At 41.2% G+C, this 24,780-nt stretch overlaps 1 protein-coding gene across 1 annotated transcript in view; it reads right to left on the bottom strand.

Moving 5' to 3' along the window:
• dctn5 (dynactin 5) overlaps positions 1 to 24,761 on the bottom strand; it is a 35,599-nt gene extending 10,838 nt beyond the window's left edge. Inside the window, exons 1-4 of the mRNA XM_063058713.1 lie at positions 24,531 to 24,761; positions 21,012 to 21,080; positions 16,805 to 16,923; positions 5,105 to 5,216 (exon numbers count right to left, since the gene is read on the bottom strand). Coding sequence (XP_062914783.1) covers positions 5,105 to 5,216; positions 16,805 to 16,923; positions 21,012 to 21,080; positions 24,531 to 24,578 — 348 coding nt within the window. The 5' untranslated portion in view covers positions 24,579 to 24,761. The remainder of the gene's footprint in view (positions 1 to 5,104; positions 5,217 to 16,804; positions 16,924 to 21,011; positions 21,081 to 24,530) is intronic.
• Between the last annotated feature and the right edge of the window lie 19 nt (positions 24,762 to 24,780).

Here is a 24,780-nt window from a genome sequence, read left to right as displayed (position 1 = left end):
AGTTCAATGTCCAATACAAAGATGTTCTTTTCTGAAATTAGTTTTTTTTTTAAATAGAAATTGTATGCACATGGTGTTTATTTCACTTGAACTGACTGATTTGATTGAAAGGTCAATATTTGAGCACAAAAAAGTTTAAATGAACAGGTGTGGATTGTATAACTTAATACAACCAAGATCGAAACAGAAATAAACTTGAAAGTAGATCAGGCACCATGGTGAGGTCAGTATCAGTCCACTTTTCAGGATTCAGGCAAGATTAAAATGACAGTTTAATACACAAATAAATCCTCAACCTTTTGATATTACCAGCATTAATTTACACTAGAAAAGTTTATCATCTGGGACGTCCCAATGCTCCTTATATCAATCAAGCATTTTAACAACCACTTTTGCGTTAACTACACAATTCGAACAAGCCACACAATTTCTCAAAAAGGTACAGTCCACGTTTCGGGCTGAGACCCTTCGTCAGGACTAACTGAAAGAAGAGCTAGTAAGAGATTTGAAAGTGGGAGGGGGAGGGGGAGATCCAAAATGATAGGAGAAGACAGGAGGGGAAGGGATGGAGCCAAGAGCTTTTGCCAATCACCTGTCCAGCTCTTGGCTCCATCCCTCCCCCTCCTGTCTTCTCCAACTTGTTTTGTATTTCATTTAAATACATAATTTGTTATTCAGTTAAATGGTAGTTTTTTTAATTTCATGAAACCAGCTAATTGGGACAGCCGCTTACATGGGCCAAAATGTACTGGTCCCAATATGTTCCAATTAACCAGAATCCACTGTATACACAGCTCAAAGATGATAGAAACAGGCTTGTGACATGGTAAATCTTTATCATGATTCTCTTGATGAGAATCTTCCCTCATCGAGATTCTGGATGAAGGAAACGTTGATAATGTGTAGATACAGATGTGCACCACTTAACATCCAGTCGGACAACGTCCAATCGCATATATGTCCATAGTCCCAATCGGAGAATGTGACGTAGCGGACGTAACCCATCTCGTGTATCATGCGACTCTTGAGTTTAGTAGCGTTATCTCTCTGTTTAATTTTCTTTCGAAAATACTACCGTAAAGTGCATCATGGCTTCCAAACGCAGCAAAACCACTCCTAGTGATGGCAGCAGCAAGAGGTAAAAGGAAAAGTATTGATTTGGAAGTTAAACGAAAGGTTATTAAACAATATGAAGGTGGAAAACCAGTGAATGCTATTGCTCGGGATTTAGGCATGTCGCACTGGACAATCACGACGACCCTGAAAAACAAAGAAAAAATTCTCGAAGCTGTTAAGGGATCGGCTGCACTGAAAACTACAAGGCTCACAAAATGCGAGGGGGATCTATATCGGATATGGAGAAATTGCTGATGACATGGACTTAGTCAGTACAGGTACACTACAGTACTCCATATAGGTTTGCTAAGTATATAATATGGTGTTTGCACAACGTCCAAATCACGTAACGCCTGATTTCACAGAACGTATCGTGGACGTTAAGCAATGCATACCTGCACTAGAACAGCTAACTGCACTTAAAATGGATAAATCATCCTAGGCTGCTGAGAGAGGAAATTGCAGAGGTCCTACCCACAAACTTACAAACCTCTCAAGATTTAAGGCTAGAACCAATGGATAGAAAATTTTAAATGTTACATCCTTATTAAAGTGCAGGAATAAATCCACCGGTTATAAACCAATCAGTTTCACCTCTCTGGTGGGGAAACAATTAACAACAGAATTATCAGTCATTTGGATGTGTATGGATTGATTAAGAAGAGAGAGCCTGGATTTGTTAAAGGCAAATTGTTGACTTCAATGAAGTTTCGAAAGGCTTTTGCTAAAATGCACATAACAGACAAGTTATCAGGATTGAAGATCATGGAATTAATGGGACTCATGATATGGACAGAAAATGGATTAAGTAACAGAGAATAAGCAGTTTGACTTTTGGAATGGTCGGTATAGTGATGCTCCTCAGAATTTTAACCATTCCTTTTCAGTATGTTACTGCCTTGGATTGAGTGTCAGCGCACCATTTCCAGCAGAACTTTGTACAGTGGATTCTGGTTAATTGGACACCTCTTAAAGAACAAAAACTAATCAAGAAAATAGCCAGGATTCCCTTCATTTATTTGGGACACTACACTATTTAATTGGGACAGGAGACTGTTGCAGAACAGTTTCCAACTAGCGTCAGTCACGTGCACTTGTGTGGCTGTTAGACACTACACTGTGCTTAGAGCGAACAGTTTTTAAAATAGCAAACAACAGGAATTCTGCAGATGCTGGAAATTCAAGCAACACACATCAAAGTTGCTGGTGAACGCAGCAGGCCGGGCAGCATCTCTAGGAAGAGGTGCAGTCGACGTTTCAGGCCGAGACCCTTCGTCAGGACTAGACGAAGGGTCTCGGCCTGAAACGTCGACTGCACCTCTTCCTAGAGATGCTGCCTGGCCTGCTGTGTTCACCAGCAACTTTGATGAGTTTTTAAAATAGTGTGAGTTGCATGTGTTGGCGAGAAATAATCAGTAAGACAATTCAGAACTGTTTTGCTCACTGCAGTTTCAAGGATTCAGGCTTGGAGGTGCCAGAAAGAGCCATGAATATAAATGAAACAATTTCACTACTTCAACAAGATAGGCACTATGCCGATTATGGAGAAGTGATCGTTGAAAGCATTATATGAAGGCAGTCCATCATCTGCATGTAGTGTTAATTTTGTTCATTTACAGAGCAGCATACACAGGCTGAATTCCTCTGTTGATAACTATTAGAAACTAATACACAGCTTCGTAGACCTGTAGTAGCATTTGTAGTGTTCTGATTTGTTCCACATTTCATTAACTACATACAGGCATGTGTTGCTTAACGTCCACGATACGTTCTGTGAAATCGGACATTATGTGATTTGGACGTTGTGCGAACACCATATTATATACTTAGCAAACCTATATGGAGTACTGTAGTGTACCTGTACTGACTAAATCCATGTCATTAGCAATTTCTCCATATCCGATATAGATCCCCCTCGCATTTTGTGAGCCTTGTAATTTTCAGTGCAGCCGATCCCTTAACAGCTTCGAGAATTTTTTCTTTGTTTTTCAGGATCGTCGTGATTGTCCAGTGCGACATGCCTAAATCCCGAGCAATAGCACTCACTGGTTTTCCACCTTCATATTGTTTAATAACCTTTTGTTTCACTTCCAAATCAATACTTTTCCTTTGCCTCTTGCTGCTGCTATCACAAGGAGTGGTTTTGCTACGTTTGGAAGCCATGATGCACTGGTAATATTTTCCAAAGAAAATTAAACAGAGAGATAACGCTACTACACTCAAGAGATGCGTGATACACAAGATTGGTTACGTCCGCTATGTCACGTTCTCCAATCGGGACTACGATTGTATATGCGATCGGGCGTTGTCCGAATGGATGTTAAGCAGTGCACACCTGTAATTTGTTATTCAGTTAAACGGTAGTTTTAAAAAAATATGCCATGAAACCAGCTAATTGGGACAGCCACTTACATAGGCCAAAATGTACTGGTCTCAAAGTGTTCCAATTAACCAGAATCCACTGTATACAAGACCCAAAGAAGATACAAATAAGACTTGTGGCATGGCAAGTTAAGTTTAATGCTGAAAAGTGCAGAGGGTTTGATACAAGTAATTCAAAGAGCAAATACAAATTAGTGGGCACAGGGCTCTGGTGGAGAGTGATGTAGTGGTACAGGTACATAGTTCCCTGAAAGCAGAAACACAGTTAGGCAGGGTGGTCATTAAGGTATTTGGCACACTTTTCTTCATCAGTCAGGTCACCAAATAAAGCACTTGGAAAGTCATGTTACACATGTACAAGACATTTGTGAGGCCAATCTTGGAAGTATTGTGTGCAGTTCTGGTCACCCAGCTATAGGTAGGATGTAATTAAGCTGCAGAAGGGGCTAGGGAAGATTCACTGGATGTTACTTGGACTGGAGGGCTTGAGTTATAAGGAGAGGCAAAATAGGCTGACAGCAGGAGGCCAAGTATGGGCTTATAGAAGTTTATAATGTAATGATGGAGCTAGATAAGGGGGTGGTTAGTTTTTTTTCCCCTCCAGGGTAAGGGAGTCTGAAACTAGAGGTCATAATTTTAAAGTGAGAGGGAAAAGAATTAGAAAGGACCCAAGGGGCAGCTTGCACCACACAGAGGGTGGTACTTATATGAAACAAGCTGCCAGAGGAAGCTTTAGAGGTGGGTACAATTATAACATTTAAAAGACATTTCGATACAAATTGATTGGAAAGGCAGATGGGACTACTCAGGGAGGTTACTCGGTCAGCATGCATGACTTGGTCCATGCCACACAACTCTGACATTTCTAAAAGAGGTAAAAGAAGATCTAGAGATAGTTGATTAAAAATGACAGAGCAATTTGAAAGGGGTTCTTCCACCCATGGCTAGAGATTCAATGCAATGCCAAGGGAGTGTGCTCCATTCAAGAGGAAATAAAGAACTGAAGGCCAGTTCTAGTTTCAGACTCCCTTACCCTGGAGGAAAAAAACTCAACAATCCCATGACAATAAATAAAGACCAGTCAATATTTATTGTTCTATTAATTGTTAACCCTGCACCAAGGGGAATGACGGTTTAGGATGCTTGGAGAGCTGCCTGTCAAAGAGGCTACCACATGCTGGTAGGGGTTAAACTAAAGTCCAATAGCGACACAAAACAATAAGCGAACTTTCATTGTTATTCTGGAAAGACCCCAGTACACCTCCTCGAATACAAAACAGACACTACAAATTATATAACATTTAACAAATACTTAATTATTTTCCATATGTTAAAAGTGAGTGCTGTCTTTGGACATTTGCTGGGTTGAAAGGCACATTAAAAGGCACAGCATCCAGAATTACACTTGCTAAACCCACAAAGCATTTATCCAGCTTCTTCATTCCTAACTGATACCCCATGCCTCCAACCACAGCATTTCCACATACAACCCCCAACACATTTCCATAGCTCAGTCACTGAACTCTGCTGAAAGTTCCTGCCTCCTACATATGGTCAACATACTGTACAATTACAGACTGAGTGATTAAAAAAGTTCTGTACTTACAATAACACAGTTCTTCCCTATGTGAACATAAGATCCAATCTGGGCTGCATTTACCACACAGTCTTCCTCGATGAATACATGGTCACCAATGTGCAGTGGAAAGAAGGCAACCCTGCAAGAAGAATTTTAATAAACAAACACTTTCTCATACCATGTGGAACCTTAATGAAGGCTACAGAAGTCAATATAAATTACATCTCCTCCGCTGCCTTCATGAATTTTCTCAGTCATTTCAAAAACAACTCAGTGAAGTTCGTTATACATGATCAGCGACACACAAAGCCATGTTGAATACCCCTAATCATCCACTACCTTTCCAGAAGTATGTACCTCTTACCCCTCAGCATCTGTTCCAGTAACTTATCTCCACAGATGCTAGATTTATTGGCTATAGTTCCCAGTTTTACTATGCTGCCTTTCTTAAGTGAAGGTACAATGCTTGTCACCCAAGTCTGCAGGTACCTCACCCATGGCTAATCGTGATGCAAACATCTCAGCCAGGGCTCCTGCAATTTCTTCTCTGGCCTCCCTGAATATACCTGTACAGGCCCTAGAGATTTATCTGTCATACCTTTTAAGACATCTAGCATCTCCTCTCTGATAATAGTAACTACTGAACACCTCCCCATTTACTTTTCCTGGTTCTGAAGTCTTATGTCTTTCTCCATGGTAAAAGCAGGAGAAATACTCAAAGAAATATTATTTGCCCATCCCCTGCAGCTCCACACAAATGTGTCCTCCTAGGTCTTTGAGAAGCCGTATTCTCTCTGGTTACCCTTTTTCCCTTTTAAGTACATAATATCTCTTCGAATTTTCCTTAATCTTTCCTGCCAACATTACCGCATGTTTCTTTTTTGCTTCCCGATTTCCTTCTCAAGTACACTCCAGCATCCTTTATATTCCTCAGAGATCCCTTATCCCAGCTGCCTGTATTTGACCCATGCCTCCTTTCTCCTACAGAGGGCCTCAACATCCCTCATCATCCAAGGTTCTCTGCCCCTACCAGCCTTGCCCTTCAGGAACACGCAGACCTTAAACTCTCACTGTTGCACCTTTAAAAGCCTCCCACTTGCCTGTAGTCCCTTTGTCCACAAGCAACTAACTCTAATCAACCTTTGCAAGCTCCTGTCTCATACCATCAAAATTCACTGTACCCCAAGTTAGAGCATGAACTAGTGGACCAGTTCTGTCCCTTTTTTTTATATAAATCTTTTTATTAATTTTTCAAAATTACAAACTCAATAACAAAGTTGGTACAAAGAGATTGGAAAAATGTTCATCAACATATATAAAATGAATTTTAAGTAACATAGATATAAAAGACTTCCAAACTCATAATGAGATTAAACATTAAAAAAGAAATAAAAAGAAAGAAAAAAAAGGAAAAAAAAACCCCAAGAAAAAAAAACAAAACAGGGCTAGACCAACAGCTTATATCGGACATGTTCAATAATGTCATTAACTCTGCTCCTCTCATCATATAATTTAAATTTAGAAAAAAGATTCCAAAGGTCAGATTACATCATGTGAAAATGTTGCATAAAAGGTTTCCAAGTTTCTTCAAATTTAACCAAAGGGTCAAAAATATCACTTCTAATTTTTTCTAAATTTAAACTTAATATGGTTTGAGAAAACCACTGGAATATAGTTGGAGGATTAGTTTCCTTCCAGTTCAACAAAATAGATCTTCTCGCCATTAAAGTAACAAAAGCTATCATTCGACAGGCTGAAGAAGACAAAGATCTACGTTCTACCACTGGCAATCCAAAGATTGCCGTAATAGGATGGGGTTTTAAATCGAAACATAGAACTGTTGAAATAATGACAAAAATGTCTTTCCAATATTTTTCCAAAAGAGGACAGGACCAAAACATATGAGTTAAAGAAGCCACTTCAGAGTGACATCTATCACAAGTAGGGTTTATATGGGAATAAAATCGAGCTAGTTTATCTTTGGACATATGAGCTCTGTCTACTTTAAGTTGTATTAAAGTATGTTTAGCACATATAGAAGAAGTACTAACTAATTGAAAAATTTTATCCCATTTCTCTGTAGGTAGGGAAAGTTGAAGTTCCCTTTCCCATTCATTTTTAATTTTGTCCGATATATCTGGCTGTAATTTCATAATTATATCATAAATTATTGCTATTAATCCCTTCTGCAAAGGATTAAAGCCTAAGATTTTATTAAGAGTGCCAGAAGGATTGGAAGTCGAAAAGGTAGGCAATGTAATATTTAAAAAATTTCTTATTTGTAAGTATCTAAAAAAATGGGATCTAGGCAAATCAAATTTCTCAGATAACTGCTCAAAAGACATAAAGCAGTTATCCAAAAATAAATCGCGAAAACATATTATGCCTTTCGTTTTCCATATCAAAAAGGCTTGGTCCATTACCGAAGATTGGAAAAAAAAATTTAGATATAATAGGACTTGATAACATAAATTCATTCAGGCCAAAAAATTTACAAAATTGGAAACATATTCGCAATGTATGTTTAACTATAGGGTTGAAAATTTGTTTCTTCAATTTAGATAGTGCAAAAGGCAATGAAGTTCCTAAAATGGAGGCTAAAGAAAACCCTTGTACAGAATGGCCTTCAAGGTTTACCCAACGTGGGCTTGGAGTTATATTCCAATCTTGTGTCCAAAATATTAAGTATCGGATATTAATTGCCCAGTAGTAAAATCTTAGGACAGGCAATGCCAAACCACCTGCTTACTTAATCTGGGATTTCTATTTTGCCATATATAAGAAGAAATTTTAGAGTCAATAATATCAAAAAAAGATTTAGGAATAAAAATCGGTATCGCTTGAAATAAATATAAAAATTTGGGTAAAATAATCATTTTAAAAGCATTAATACGGCCAATCAATGATAGAGACAAAGGGGACCATTTAGTAATCAGTTGTTTAACCTGATTAATTAATGGTAAAAGGTTGAAATTGAATAGATCCTTATGTCACTTAGTAATTTTAACTCCCAAATAAGTAAAATAATCAGTAATCAATCTAAATGGAGAATACCTATAAATAGGAACCTGCATATTTAATGGAAAGAGTTCACTCTTATTTAGGTTCAGTTTATAACCAGAAAAGCTACTAAACTGAGCAAGCAAAGTTAATACTGCCGGAATAGATTTTCCTGGGTTAGAAATATATAATAGTAGATCATCTGCATATAGTGATAATTTATGAGTCTCATTTCCACGGGTAATACCAAATATATTAGGGAAGTCACAAACGGCAATAGCTAGCGGTTCCAAGGCAATATCAAATAGTAATGGACTAAGAGGGCAACCCTGCCTAGTACCACGGAATAAATGAAAAAAGGGGGATCTTTGGTTGTTAGTAAATACCGAGGCCAAAGGGGTAAAATATATCAGTTTAATCCAGGAAATGAATATCGGACTAAAATTAAATTTCCCAAGGGTATTGAATAAATATACCCATTCAACTCTATCAAAAGCTTTTTCAGCATCCAATGAGACGACACATTCTGGAATTTTGGGTGAAGGCGTATAAACAATATTCATTAATCTCCTAATATTAAAAAAAGAGTAACGATTTTTAATAAATCCAGTTTGATTAGCAGAAATAACTTGGGGTAATACATTCTCCAATCTCGTTGCCAATATTTGAGAAAAAATCTTAGAATCAACATTCGGCAGAGATATAGGCCTATAAACATAGAAACATAGAAAACAGGTGCAGGAGTAGGCCATTTGGCCCTTCGAGCCTGCACCGCCATTTATTATGATCATGGCTGATCATCCAACTCAGAACCCCGCCCCAGCCTTCCCTCCATACCCCCTGATCCCCATAGCCACAAGGGCCATATCTAACTCCCTCTTAAATATAGCCAATGAACTGGCCTCAACAGTTTGCTGTGGCAGAGAATTCCACAGATTCACCATTCTCTGTGTGAAGAAGTTTTTCCTAATCTCGGTCCTAAAAGGCTTCCCCTCTATCCTCAAACTGTGACCCCTCGTTCTGGATCTCCCCAACATCGGGAACAATCTTCCCGCATCTAGCCTGTCCAATCCCTTTAGGATCTTATACGTTTCAATCAGATCCCCCCTCAATCTTCTAAATTCCAACGAGTACAAGCCCAGTTCATCCAGTCTTTCTTCATATGAAAGACCTGCCATCCCAGGAATCAATCTGGTGAACCTTCTTTGTACTCCCTCTATGGCAAAGATGTCTTTCCTCAGATTAGGGGACCAAAACTGCACACAATACTCCAGGTGTGGTCTCACCAAGGCCTTGTACAACTGCAGTAGTACCTCCCTGCTCCTGTACTCGAATCCTCTCGCTATATGTGCCAGCATACCATTCGCCTTTTTCACCGTCTGCTGTACCTGCATGCTCACTTTCAATGACTGGTGTATAATGACACCCAGGTCTCGTTGCACCTACCCTTTTCCTAATCGGCCACCATTCAGATAATAATCTGTTTTCCTATTTTTGCCACCAAAGTGGATAACTTCACATTTATCCACATTAAATTGCATCTGCCATGAGTTTGCCCACTCACCCAACCTATCCAAGTCACCCTGCATCCTCTTAGCATCCTCCTCACAGCTAACACTGCCACCCAGCTTCGTGTCATCCGCAAACTTGGAGATGCTGCATTTAATTCCCTCATCCAAGTCATTAATATATATTGTAAACAACTGGGGTCCCAGCACTGAGCCTTGCGGTACCCCACTAGTCACCGCCTGCCATTCTGAAAAGGTCCCGTTTATTCCCACTCTTTGCTTCCTGTCTGCTAACCAATTCTCTATCCACATCAATACCTTACCCCCAATACCGTGTGCTTTAAGTTTGCACACTAATCTCCTGTGTGGGACCTTGTCAAAAGCCTTTTGAAAATCCAAATATACCACATCCACTGGTTCTCCCCTATCCACTCTACTAGTTACATCCTCAAAAAATTCTATGAGATTCGTCAGACATGATTTTCCTTTCACAAATCCATGCTGACTTTGTCCGATGATTTCACCGCTTTCCAAATGTGCTGTTATCACATCCTTGATAACTGACTCCAGCAGTTTCCCCACCACCGACATTAGGCTAACCGGTCTATAATTCCCCGGTTTCTCTCTCCCTCCTTTTTTAAAAAGTGGGGTTACATTAGCCACCCTCCAATCCTCAGGAACTAGTCCAGAATCTAACGAGTTTTGAAAAATTATCACTAATGCATCCACTATTTCTTAGGCTGCTTCCTTAAGCACTCTGGGATGCAGACCATCTGGCCCTGGGGATTTATCTGCCTTTAATCCCTTCAATTTACCTAACACCACTTCCCTACTAACATGTATTTCCCTCAGTTCCTCCATCTCACTGGACCCTCTGTCCCCTACTATTTCCAGAAGATTATTTATGTCCTCCTTAGTGAAGACAGAACCAAAGTAATTATTCAATTGGTCTGCCATGTCCTTGCTCCCCATAATCAATTCACCTGTTTCTGTCTGTAGGGGACCTACATTTGTCTTTACCAGTCTTTTCCTTTTCACATATCTATAAAAGCTTTTACAGTCAGTTTTTATGTTCCCTGCCAGTTTTCTCTCATAATCTTTTTTCCCCTTCCTAATTAAGACCTTTGTCCTCCTCTGCTGAACTCTGAATTTCTCCCAGTCCTCAGGTGAGCCACTTTTTCTGGCTAATTTGTATGCTTCTTCTTTGGAATTGACACTATCCCTAATTTCTCTTGTCAGCCACGGGTGCACTACCTGCCTTGATTTATTCTTTTGCCAAGCTGGGATGAACAATTGTTGTAGTTCATCCATGCAACCTTTAAATGCTTGCCATTGCATACCCACCGTCAATCCTTTAAGTGTCATTTGCCAGTCTATCTTAGCTAATTCACGTCTCATACCTTCAAAGTTACCCCTCTTTAAGTTCAGAACCTTTGTTTCTGAATTAACTATGTCACTCTCCATCTTAATGAAGAATTCCACCATATTATGGTCACTCTTACCCAAGGGGCCTCTCATGACAAGATTGCTAATTAACCCTTCCTCATTGCTCAAAACCCAGCCCAGAATAGCCTGCTCTCTAGTTGGTTCCTCGATATGTTGGTTCAAAAAACCATCCCGCATACATTCCAAGAAATCCTCTTCCTCAGCACCTTTTCCAATTTGGTCCACCCAATCTACATGTAGATTGAAGTCACCCATTATAACTGCTGTTCCTTTATTGCACACATTTCTAATTTCCTGTTTAATACCATCTCCGACCTCACTACTACTGTTAGGTGGCCTGTACACAACTCCCACCAGCGTCTTCTGCCCCTTAGTGTTACGCAGCTCTACCCATATCGATTCCACATCTTCCCGGCTTATGTCCTTCCTTTCTATTGCGTTAATCTCTTCTTTAACCAGCAACGCCACCCCACCTCCCCTTCCTTTATGTCTATCCCTCCTGAATATTGAATATCCCTGAACGTTGAGCTCCCATCCTTGGTCACCCTGGAGCCATGTCTCTGTGATCCCAACTATATCATAATCATTAATAACAATCTGCACTTTCAATTCATCCACCTTATTACGAATGCTCCTTGCATTGACACACAAAGCCCTTAGGCGCTCTTTTACAACTCTCTTAGCCCTTATACAATTATGTTGAAAAGTGGCCCTTTTTAATGCTTGCCCTGGATTTGTCGGCCTGCCACTTTTACTTTTCTCCTTAGTACTTTTTGCTTCTACCCTCACTTTACACCCCTCTGTCTCTCTGCACTGGTTCCCATCCCCCTGTTGTGAACTAACCTCCTCACGCCTAGCCTCTTTAATTTGATTCCCACCCCCCAACCATTCAAATTTAAAGTCATCTCAGTAGCCCTCGCCAATCTCCCTGCCAGGATGTTGGTCCCCCTAGGATTTAAGTGTAACCCGTCCTTTTTGTACAGGTCACGCCTGCGCCAGAAGAGGTCCCAATGATCCAAAAACTTGAATCCCTGTCCGCTGCTCCAATCCCTCAGCCACGCATTTATCCTCCACCTCATCGCATTCCTACTCTCACTGTCGCGTGGCACAGGCAGTAATCCCGAGATTACTACCTTTGCGGTCCTTTTTCTCAACTCCCTTCCTAGCTCCCTATATTCTCCTTTCAGGACCTCATCCCTTTTCCTACCTATGTCATTGGTACCTATATGTACCACGACCTCTGGCTCCTCACCCTCCCACTTCAGGATATCTTGGACACGATCAGAAATATCCCGGACCCTGGCACCAGGGAGGCAAACTACCATCTGGGTCTCTGGACTGCGTCCACAGAATCGCCTATCTGACCCCCTTACTATCGAGTCCCCTATCACAACTGCCCTCCTCTTCCTTCCCCTACCCTTCTGAGCTACAGGGCCAGACTCTGTGCCGGAGGCACGGCCACTGTCGCTTCCCCCGGGTAAGCTGTCCCCCCCAACAGTACTCAAACAGGAGTACCTATTGTTAAGGGGCACAGCCACCAGGGTACTCCCTATTACCCGACTCTTCCCCTTCCCCCTCCCAACCGTGACCCACTTGTCTGCCTCCTGTGGCCCCGGCGTGACCACCTGCCTGCAACTCCTCTCTATCAACTCCTCACTCTCCCTGACCAGACGAAGGTCATCGAGCTGCAGCTCCAGTTCCGTAACGTGGTCCCTTAGAAGCTGCATCTCGATGCACTTGGCGCAGATGTAGACGTCAGGGAGGCTTGGAGACTCCAGGGCCTCCCACATCCGACACTGAGAACAGCAAACTGCCCTCACACTCATACTGCCCCTCTCCTCAAATAAGATGCACATTCAGTGGGATCTTTATCTTTTTTAAGAATTAGGGAAATAGAAGCTCGATAGAAAGATTGTGGTAATTTACCTATTGAAACTGCATCCCTAAAAATGCTACATAGCCAAGGAGTTAGTGTAGTTGAGAAAAATTTTAAAAATTCTACTGTAAATCCATCTGGACCAGGTGCTTTACCTGAATTCACTGAAAAAATAGCATTCTTTATTTCCTCAACTGTAATAGGTACATCCAGTTTTGAACGTTCATTAGATGATAATTTTGGAATATTCAATTTCTTAAAAAATTCATACATTATAGTGGAGTCATCAGGAAATTCTGATTGATAAAGAGAGGTATAAAATTCTTGAAAGGATTTACTAATCTCGTCATGGTCAACTGTCAAAGTGCCATCTTGTTTACGAATTTTAAGAATCTGTCGTTTAACCGAGGCCGATTTCAATTGATTAACTAAAAGTTTCCCAGTTTTATCACCATGTATATAAAATTGACTCTTAGTTTTGGTTAATTGACTTTCAATTGAAGATGATAATAAAAGGTTATGTTCCATTTGAAGTTCAACTCTCTGTTTATAAAGTTCTTGATTAGGAGCTATAGAATATTTCTTATCAACTTCTTTAATCTTGTCAACCAGTTTAAGTATTTCCTTATTAGTTCGCTTTTTTAGTCCAGCAGTGTACGAAATAATTTGTCCACGAATATATGCTTTAAAAGTATCCCAGAGGATCCCACTGGAAATATCATCCGTGGAATTCATTGTAAAGAAAAACTTAATCTGTTCATCAATAAACCTAACGAAATCTGAATCTTGAAGCAAAGAGATATTAAATCTCCATTGTCTAGATTTAGTAGATATATCCCTTAAGTTGATAAATAATTTCAACGGTGCATGGTCAGAAACAGCAATAGAATCATATTCACAACTCATAACAAAAGGAATTAATCGAGAGTCAATAAGAAAGTAGTCAATTCTTGAATAATGCTGATGTACATGTGAAAAAAAAGAGAACTCTTTGTCATTCGGATGCAAGAATCTCCAAATTTCTGAGATTCCAGAGTCAATCATAAAAGAGTTAATAAGGGTAGCCGATTTATTCGGAAGTGCTTGATTAAACTTAGATCTATCTATCAAAGGGTTTAAACAGCAATTAAAATCACCACCCATAATCAGCATATAGTCATTTAAATTGGGAAGAGATGTGAGGAGATTCTTGAAAAAAATCAGGACAGTCAACATTTGGGGCATAAACATTGAGCATGGCAACTTTTTTGTTAAATAGCAAGCCAGTAATCAATAAAAATCTGCCATTAGAATCTGAAATCGTCTCATAGTGCGTAAATGAAATTGACGAATTTATAAATATAGAAACACCTTTTACTTTAGCTTGTGAATTCGCATGATACTGTTGTTCCTTCCAGAATCTAAAGAAACGTTGATTATCCTCTTTCCGGACATGAGTTTCTTGTACAAAAATAATATGAGCATTCATCCTGTGGAATACTTTAAAAAATTTTCTTCCGTTTAACCGGGTGGTTTAAACCATTTGTATTCCAAGAAACTAAATTAATGGTCTTATCCATCATAATGAGCTCGAGTATAAAGAATGTAAAGGGTTAACCAGAGTAGAGACTCATGACCCCGGAAGAGGAAAAAAGATCCAAAGAGGAACCGAAAGTTACGACATTTCAGACATTTTAGTAGTTTCTGGTCAGCCCGTTTAAAAAGAAAAAATGAAAAAGGAATAAAGGGAAAAATACCACCCACCTCCCACAAAACCCCAGAAAAAAGCCAGACAGTGGCCAATGCTAAATCTAAGACTAAACCTACCCCCATCTTTCCGGAGGGCAACCCAACAGAAATATATTTATCAAGAAAAACACCACCCTTATGGAAAAAAGTAAAAACTAACTACAACAAGAGATTAAAAGCATTAAAAAGTTCCTTGCTACTCATATTTCAAAGAACATCGAACATTAAATCATATTACTATATTAATTTTTCAAATATAAATGATCGGAAATGATGTAAGAAACAGCAAGGATTCTGGGGAGAAGAAAAAAACAATCCTCCATTTTAAAATATAATACTTTAGTAACATTTCGAAAAGAAAACAATCTTTAAACTTATAACTAAATAACTACCCAAAGGTATTAAGAGTAAGATATACAGGATCACTAACAGAAAAGCCTAATATCATTTAACTATATAAAACGAACCTACACTGCCAGATCGAGAAAACAAAACCTCGAACTAAATAATCAGAGACGAGAGAAAAAAAACCAAATGATACATTGATTAATCCTCCGTAAAGGGAGGCAGATCATCGAGAAAACTTTGGGCTTCCATCGGATTTTTAAACAGACTGCGCGAGTTATCCGGCATAACCACTCTCAGACGGGCTGGAAACAGTAGCGCTATTTTATAGCCCCGACGATAAAGTTCTGCCACCTGAGGTTTAAAAGCCGTCCGTTTTTTCAGTACCACTTGGCTGTAGTCTTCAACAATTCTGAACTTCAAATCTTGAAATTCGTTCGTACCTTTCTTCCGAGCCGCTCGGATAACTTGTTCCTTCTCGTGGACGTAATGAAATCGAATAATGATCGATCTCGGTTTAGCCGATTTCTCCGGATTAAAACGGAATGAACAATGAGCACGATCTAATATCAGTGGTTCTTCCAATATATCAGAGCCAAACACATCCATTAGCAACTTAGAAAAATATTTGGTACGATCTCCCTTCTCAACATCCTCAGGGAAACCAATTAAGTGCAAATTCTGTCGTCGGGAACGATTTTCAAGATCGATAGTCTTAGCTTGATAGCGTTCCAATTGCTGAGTTACCGAAGTTAAACATTTTTCAGGCGCTTCAATTCTTTTTTCTCTTTTACGGCCATCTTCATCTAATTCCGAAATTCTGACTTGATGTTGGTCGATTTCACGTCTGAATGTTCTTGATACTTCGTTCCTCAAATTCAACGCTTCTTCAATTGCGGTGTTTTCGATTAACTGTATCTTTTAAAAGTTTCTTCATTTGTTCCATAGTTACCAGAGCATCCTTCGAAGTTCCAGGATCACCATTTTTTTTCCGTTCCTGGTGGATCCTTTCCCTTCTTTGGCTTCTTGTGTTCTGGTATTCATTTTCAAAAAGTAAAAGTCGTAGTTCAATAATATAGATCGTTTAGTGTAAGTATAGGTAAGGTAAGTAAGAGTGGTTACATGTAAAAATGTAAAGGGTACGGAGCAACGCCCAAAAGCAGCTCACTCCATGAGTCCCCTGCCGCAATGTCCTCTTTCTGTAACTATTTCAAAACTAATTGAACTATGGTCACTTGCCCCTAAGTCACTCCCAATGTCACCTCAAACATTTGCCCTGCTCCATTTCCAAGAGTAGGTCAAACTTTGCAGGGTCCTCAAAATATTGCCCAAGGAAAGTTTCCTGAATGCACATAAATTCCACCCCATCAAGCCCTTAACAATAATCCCAGTCTATGTTTGTGGAAAAAAAATTACTTATATAACAATATTAATATAAAGTGAAATATTTAAGGGGAACCTCAGAATGTGGTGCTAGTGTGGAACAAGCTAGTGGATGTGGGTTCGATGACAATATTTAAGAAAAGTTTGGATAAAGTACAGGATGGGAGAGGTTGGAGGGCTATGGTGCAGGTCAATGTTAGTAGGACGAATAACTGTTCAGCACAAACTAAGTGTGCTTGGGTGCTCCTTAACTAACAACTCCGCATAAACTCCTTTCTCATTTGTTTAAATTTTTAAAAAGCACCATTTCGTGCAAAAACAGATTCAGAAACTTCTGGAAGGGGAAAGGTGGCCAAAACAAGCTCTCAATCCAACCCATCTATAAGCCCAGCCCAATGGCATGTTACAGTAAGATCTGGATTTACAACGCAAGAACCTCACCCTTTGCTAAATTTCTTAAAAGGCGGCCTTATGACACTTCGGCTCTTGATGACACAATGCCGTCCAACCCTCACATTCGCCAGGTCTCCACGGATAATGCAGTCGTTCATAACGATGGTCTGTTTTTAAAAATAAAAACCACATTAAATTCACCATGTAAAATAGGCAATAGAATGAAGTACTAGTGTGGAAACTTCATTACTGTTATGAGTCTAAGGAATGAAAGATATCCAGAACAGGAGAGGTCCAGAAAGCATTATCAATGAATCCAAGGATCCTTGGCTTCCCAGTTAAGTGTTCTGACTGGGATGGTTTCAGCCACACATTAGTGAGAAGGTCAAACAAGTGAAGTAATTAACCATCAAGGTAACGAATCAGGGGAAGAAAGCAGCCCCCGTCACTGACACATCATGAACCAATAGTGCCCAGGGAACGGTTGTATCAGTGATGGAACAGGGTAGTGAGAAGCACAAGTGTCTCTGCTGAGATGCGCTCCATGCTAGATCACCATTGTGTCGTGTTGTGGGACATGGGTGACTATGGTCTTTGACCATGATTGTTCTTGGCAATTTTTTCTACACAAGTAGTTTGCCATTGCCTTCTTCTGGGCAGTGTCTTTACAAGACGGGTGACCCCAGCCATGATCAATTTTAAGAGATTGTCTGTCTGGCGTCATTGGTCACAAAACGAGGATGTGATATGCACCAACTACTCATAATACGGCCATCCACCACCTGCTCCCATGGCTTCATGTGACCCTGATCAGGGGGCTAAGCAGGTGCTAAACCTTGCCCAAAGGTGACCTGCAGGCTAGCGGAGGGAAGGAGCACCTTACATTTCCTTTTGTAGAGAGGCGTCTCCACCCCACCACGCGGGATACCACTGAGATTGAGATTGAGACAATAAAGAATGCAATTCAATGCTTAAAAGATGATACCACAATACAAGTGGGCCTTCAGGGGAAAACAAAGCTGATAAATAAACAGCAGCTTTCACCTCTAAACCTAATAACTTCAATAATCAGAGATCTAGCCCTGTTAACACACACATGCTGGAAGAACTCAGCAGGCCAGGCAGCATTTACGGAAAAAGAGTACAGTCGTGTTTCAGTCCAAGAACCTTCATCTGGACTGGAGAAAAAAGGATGAGGAGTCAGAGTAAGAAGGTGGGGGGAGGGGATGAAGAAACAAAGTGATGGGTGAAATTGAGGTGGGGGAAGGGGTGAAGTAAAGAGCTGGGAAGTTCACTGGTGAAAGAGATACAAGCTGGAGAAGGGGGTATCTGATAGGAGAGAAGAGAAGCCCATGGAAGAGCACCAGAGGGAGATATAATGGACAAGTAAGGAGATAAGGTGAGAGAGAGAAATGGGAATTGGGAATTGAGAATGGGGAATGGTGGGGAGACCATTACCAGAAGTTCGAGAAATTGATGTTCATTCCAGCAGGTTGGAGACTAGCCAGATAGAATACAAGGCGTTGCTCCTCTAACCCGAGTGTGGCCTCATCGCAACAGTAGAGGAGGCCATGAACTGACGTGTCAGAATGGGAATGGGAAGTGGAATTAAAATGGGTGGCCACTGGGAGATCCTGCTTTTTCTGGCGGACAGATTGATATACAGGAGGCCACAATGAGAGCACTGGATATAGTAGATGACCGCAACAGACTCACAGGTGAAGTGTCGCCTCACCTGGAAGGACGGTTTGGAGCCCTGAATGGTAGTGAGGGAGGTGGTGTAGGGGCAGGTGTAGCACTTGTTCTACTTGCAAGGATAAGTACCGAGACAGATCAGTAGGGAGGAATTAATGGACAAGGAGGTCATGTAGGGAGCGATCCTTGCAGAAAGTAGAAGTGGGGGGGGGAGGGAAGATGTGCTTGGTGGTGGGATCCCTTTGGAGACGGCGGAAGTTACAGAGAATTATGTGCTGATGTGGAGGCTGGTGGGGTGGTAGGTGAGGACAAGAGGAACCCTATCCCTGGTGGAGTGGTGGGAGGATGGGGTGAGGGCAGACGTGCATGAAATGGAAGAGACGCAGTTGAAGGCAGCATTGATGATGGAGGAAGAGAAGTTCTGGAATGAAAAGCCTCATCCCAAGAGCAGACGCAGCGGAGACGGAGGAATTGAGAGAAGGGGATGGCATTTTTACAAGTAACAGTGTGGGAAGAGGCATAGTCCAGGTAGCTGTGAGAGTCAGTGGGTTTATAATAGACATCAATGGATAAGCTGTTTCCAAAGAAAGAGATTGAGAAAAGTTGCACCGTGGAGAGCATTCTGACAGGCTGCATCACTGTCTGGTATGGAGGGGCTACTGCACAGGACCGAAAGAAGCTGCAGAAGGTCGTAAATCTAGTCAGCTCCATCTTGGGTACTAGCCTACAAAGTATCGAAGACATCTTTAGAAAGCGGTGTCTCAGAAAGGCAGTGTCCATTATTAAAGACCTCCAGCACCCAGGGCATGCACTTTTCTCACTGTTACCATCAGGTAGGAGATACAGAAGCCTGAAGGCACACACTCAGTGATTGAGGTACAGCTTCTTCCCCTCTGCCATCCAATTCCTAAATAGACTGAAGCTTTGGACACTACCTCACTTTCTTTAATATACAGTATTTCTGTCTTTGCACATTTTTAAAAATAATCTGTTCAATATACACAATTGATTTACTTGTTTAGGATGTTTTATTTTATTTATTTATTTTTCCTTGCTCTCAGCTAGATTATGTATTGCATTGAACTGCTGCTGCTAAATTAACAAATTTCACATCACATGCTTGTGATAATAAACCTGATTCTGAGGTGTCAGAAATGGAGCAGGTAAATTTCCAGGCAGGGTGAAGACCACGAGCTCAGCTCTGCATGGGTGCAGGAAGCAGCACCAATGCAGTGGCCAATGTAGCACGGGAAAAGATCGGGAGTGATACCAGTGCAGGTTTGGAATATAGATTGTTCCACATAGCTGACGAAAAGGCAGGCATAGCTGGGACCCATGCAAGTGAGACTTCCACCCTGCTCTCAAATTTACCTGGTATGGAATATAGAAACAAGCGTGTAATGTTGAAACTTTGAGGCACTGGTGAAGCCTCACTTGGAGCACTGTGAGCAGTTTTGGGCCTCTTATCTAAGAAGGGATGTGCTGACATTGGAGAGGGTTTAAAGGAGGTTCACAAAAATGATTCTGTGATTGAAAGGATCATCATATGAGGAGCATTTGATTGCTCTGGGCTTGTACTCACTGGAATTCAGAAGAATGAAGGGGGACTTTACTGAAACCTATCGAATGGTGAAAGGCCTGAAGAGTGGATGTGGAGAGGATGTTTCTTATGGTGGCGGGGGGGGGCAGGTGTCTATTACTAGACGACACAGCCTCAGAATACAGGAACATTCATTTGGAACTGAGATGAGGAGAAATTTCTTAGCCAGAGTGGTGAATCTGTAGAATTTGTTGACACAGCCAGCTGTGGAGGCCAAGTCATTGGGCATATTTGAGGCAGAGGTTAACAGATTCTTGATTTGTCAAGGCATGAAGGGATACAGGGAGAAGGCAGGAGACTGGGGCTCAGGGGAAAATGGATCAGCCATGATGAAATTGGGAAGCAGACTCAATGGGCCAAATGGCCTAATTCTGCTCTTATATCGTATGGTCGTGTATTGTGCATAATACATTTTTACCACCTCAATTTGATTATAAGACATGATCTGTCTGGATGGCTTGAAAAACCAAGGCTTTTTGCTTTATCTTGTCTATGCTACAACAATAAAGCAATACTCAGTATAACACTGCTCATTTGCTCAAAAGCCAAAGTGATAAACATCAACTAACATTGATTTGGCTGCTCCACATGATAAAGTCAAGGAAGGTGCACAAGTTCACAAATAAAAATCAGGTGGCAAACAGCTTGATCAAAGCAGCAGCCTCTTACTTGCGAGGAAGAGAATTCCAGAGCTTAGATCCCAGACAACTGAATGATTTCAGATATAAAAAATTGGGTGAAACATAGACATAAATGGCGAGGGGCCATCAAGAATTAGAGGGGTGGAGGGAAATGTGAAGTTAAATACAAGGATGGCGATTGTAAAGTCAAGATTCTGCTGAACAGGGAAACAACGTGGGTCAGAAGTGATGTACATAAAAGTCAGGACACAGACAACAGAATTACGAGTCTGGACCAAATACTGCTTTTAAAGACATCTCAGTTAACTCTGCCATTTACCTTTCCATTTAATACTATGTTCTGGCTCCCACACAGGACCGATTGCCTGCTCACCTTGTTACCAGAGGCCTGCAGACAAAAACAAAGCATCTCAGATTAGATCAACCCACCACCCTACTAAAGCAGTCCTTACAACTCTATCTCACACTAATGCCCCCCTCCCTGCCGCGTCTCATATGAGTGGGTGTCCCTCCAACCCGAGCCTCCCACTGCTGGTCCCCAAACCCCGTCTCATACTCATGCCCCCTCATTCTGTCTGTCTGTCTGTATCTTGTTTTACAGCGGTTGGCATCCAGCTTAATGGTGCATTACCGCTACCCTCTGCTCCAGAATGTGCACTAGAAAAACATTCTAAATCCTTTCACCCAATCACACACACAAACCTACACTTCACCCTCCCATCTTTGACCATCCTAGTATCCTATTCCTGTTTATTCGTCATATTCTATAAAAAACCCCTGTACCCCTTAAAAACGCTAAAAATACCCGGACTTGTGCTCTCTCACCCATGCCCAGCAACCCTTTTAATGTGAATTCCTGCATCCCCAACTCCCTTAATTTATTTCTCATCATCTCTCTCTGTATCCCATACTTCCTGCAACACAAAACTACATATTCTCCTGACTCCTCTTCCTGACATTCCTCACACAATCCTGTCTGGTGTTTCCCTATCATTTTCAATATTTTGTTTAATGCACAATGCCCCAGCCTTAACCTAGTCCACACAATTTCCTCTCTTCTGTTTCCATTACCTACCCTAGTAACTGCAACACTCTTTAGTATTTGATATAAATGCCTCCCTTTCCCCTCCCTGTCCCATCTTTCTTGCCACATTCAGTTGACTTTTTCCCAGATTACACACTTAACCTCTGCTTTAATGATACTAATGTGCATTTCCACATTTTCTTTCTTTAACGCCCTCTTTGCCAACTCATCCACCCTCTCATTCCCCTTCACCCCTACATGTGCTGGAACCCATAGAAATTTTACCTGACCTCCCTGGTTGGCAATTCTTGTAACTAACTGAAGGACTTCATAAAGTACATCTTGCCGACTGTTTGTGTGAAAAGACCTTAAACTTGCGAGAACTGAGGATGAATCTGAACATATCAATGCTTTGACTTGTCTGGCTTTCTGCACCCATTGCAACGCAACCAACACCGCCAGCATCTCCACTGTAAACACTCCTAACTTATTAGATGTTCTTCTGCTGATTCCAATTTCTTTTGCTGGTATGACCACCCCAAACCCTGTCACTCCTGTTGCAGGTTCCTTCGCACCATCCGTATAAATGTGAGTATAATCACTATACTTTTCCATCACATGACAGTTAAATGCATTTACCAAATTTGTTTTATATCTTTCTTTCCTTTTTACCTCTAATAAATGCCAGTCTATGTCAGGCCATACAAGCTTCCATGGAGCTACAACCGGATAAACTACTGAAGGACTTATCCTCAGATCAAATACTCCACATTCTTTCGCGATATCATTCCCTACCCGACTAAAGGTATCCCGCTGAAACCTCCCATTTTCCCAGCACTCCTGCAACACTCCTTTAGTAGGGTGAGAATCATTGTGCCCCTGCAAGTTAGCCCAGTAGTTTGCCATCAGTTGCATCCTTCTTAGTTCCAAAGGCATTATTCCCATTTCTATCTGTAGGGCTGACACTGGTGACGTTTTAAAAGCCCCACTGCACACTCCCAAGGCCTGAGCCTGAATCACATCCAGTTTCCTTATAAGAGACCTAGCTGCTGATCCATATACTATATTTCCATAATCCAATACAGATCTTACTCAAGCCACATACATTCTCTTCAAAGCTGAACAACTTGCTCCCCATTCCCTACCAGTCAACCATCTCATCACATTTATTACTTTTTTACATTTCTCCTCAACTTTCCTGATATGGTCTGCCCATGTTAATCGTGAATCAAATATAACTCCCAGAAATTTAAATGATGCAACCCTTTCTAATTCAACCCCATATATCCTTAACTTCTTCCCTACCTCAACCCTTTTCCTGGTAAAAAAAATACAGATTGAGTTTTGTCTACTGAAAATCTACATCCCCAATCATAACCCCACTCCACCACTTCATCAATTGCTTCTTGTAGTTTCCTGATTATATGGTCCATGTTCCTGCCTCTTTTCCACAAGGCCCCATCATCCGCAAACAGTGACCTACCTATATCCACTAGTACCTTTGTGAAGACATCATTGATCATAATCATGAAAAGTAATGGGCTAATCACACTACCTTGAGGTGTGCCATTTTCCACTATGTACTGTTTTGATAATTCTGATCCCATCCGAACTTGAATTTTTCTACCAAACAAAAAATCTTTAATCCAATTAAAAACTCTCCCACCAACCCCCATCTTGTGCAGTTTAATTAATAATCCTTCCTTCCACATCATATCATAGGCTTTTTCAATGTCAAAGAACACTGCCACTACTGACTCTCTATTTGCCTGGGCCTTCCTTATTTCAGTCTCTAACATAATCACTGAGTCTATGGAACTCCTTCCCTTTCTAAAACCACTCTGATAATTTGCCAGCATTACCCTTTTCTCAAGCTCATATGATAACCTTTCTGTTATCATCCTTTCCATTATCTTACATATACTTGATGTTAATGCAATTGGTCTGTAGCTAGTGGGTTTTGACAGATCCTTGCCAGGCTTCCTTATTGGAATTACTACTGCTTCTTTCCATGCACTTGGTAATCTTCCCTCCTCCCACACTCTGTTATAAAAATGCAGCAACTTCAAGAGCGCTCCTTCTCCTAGATTTTTTAGCATCACAGAGCATATCAGATCTTTCCCTGGGGATATTGGTCTCGAGCTCTTTATTGCTCTCACCATTTCTGCTAATGTAAATGGATCATCAATTATATCATCTGTTTCTTCCCTCCTGCTTAACACACCTGGGTGTTGGCTCATTATTCTTTCCCTTCTTCTTCTCCCTTCTTCAGACAAATTTTCTGAACTGTGTATCAGTACAAATGACTTGGCCATGATCTCAGCCTTATCCCTACTGGAGACTGCAGTTTCCTCCTCAGATATCATTACTGGATATTCCCATTCCCTTCTATCTCCTCCCATCCTCTTAATCATTCCCCATATCTCTCCCACAGGTGTTGTTCTTCCTACCTTGTCGCAAAAACTCCTCCAACTTGCCCTTTTAGCTTGACGTATAGTTCTTCTCACCAGTGCCTGTGCTTTCTTATATTGAACCAAATGCTGCATATTATGGGTTCTTTTAACTAGCCTGAGTGCTCTATTTCTGTTTTTTACAGCCTGACAACATTCCTCTGTCCACCATGGTACCAGTTTTCTATTCATCCTATGCCCCCTCATTCTGCACCCCGAAACAGAGGTGCCCCTCCCTCAACTGCTGGTCCCCACCCAACTCCGCCCTCCCCTCGTCCCCCAACTGATGGGCTGCCTCTCCATTCTCGACAGCCCGGTGACCGACACGGTTCTTTGGAGAAAACAAACAACCCGGGCCGCTCACCGTCTCAATATATTCCGCCTTGTTGTACAAGATCTCGCACAACTCCATCGCCGCCTCCGGCCTCAGCTGTCTACCCACGCCCAGCGGAACAGCGAGCACTTCCGGGGCAGGCGAGGCCAAGATGAAAACACCGCGCCTCCCTTTAATTTACTTGCGTACTGCCAACGTAGATGACCATTACTCGACAATACTTGAGTGATTCTTTTTCCTCACAACGGAGCGGATTTCCATGAGTGACGTCCGGCGGCAT

This window comes from Mobula hypostoma, chromosome 9 (genome assembly GCF_963921235.1).
Source record: "Mobula hypostoma chromosome 9, sMobHyp1.1, whole genome shotgun sequence".
In the NCBI taxonomy this organism is placed as follows: Eukaryota; Metazoa; Chordata; class Chondrichthyes; order Myliobatiformes; family Myliobatidae; genus Mobula; species Mobula hypostoma.
This window is presented reverse-complemented; position numbering and strand designations above follow the sequence as displayed.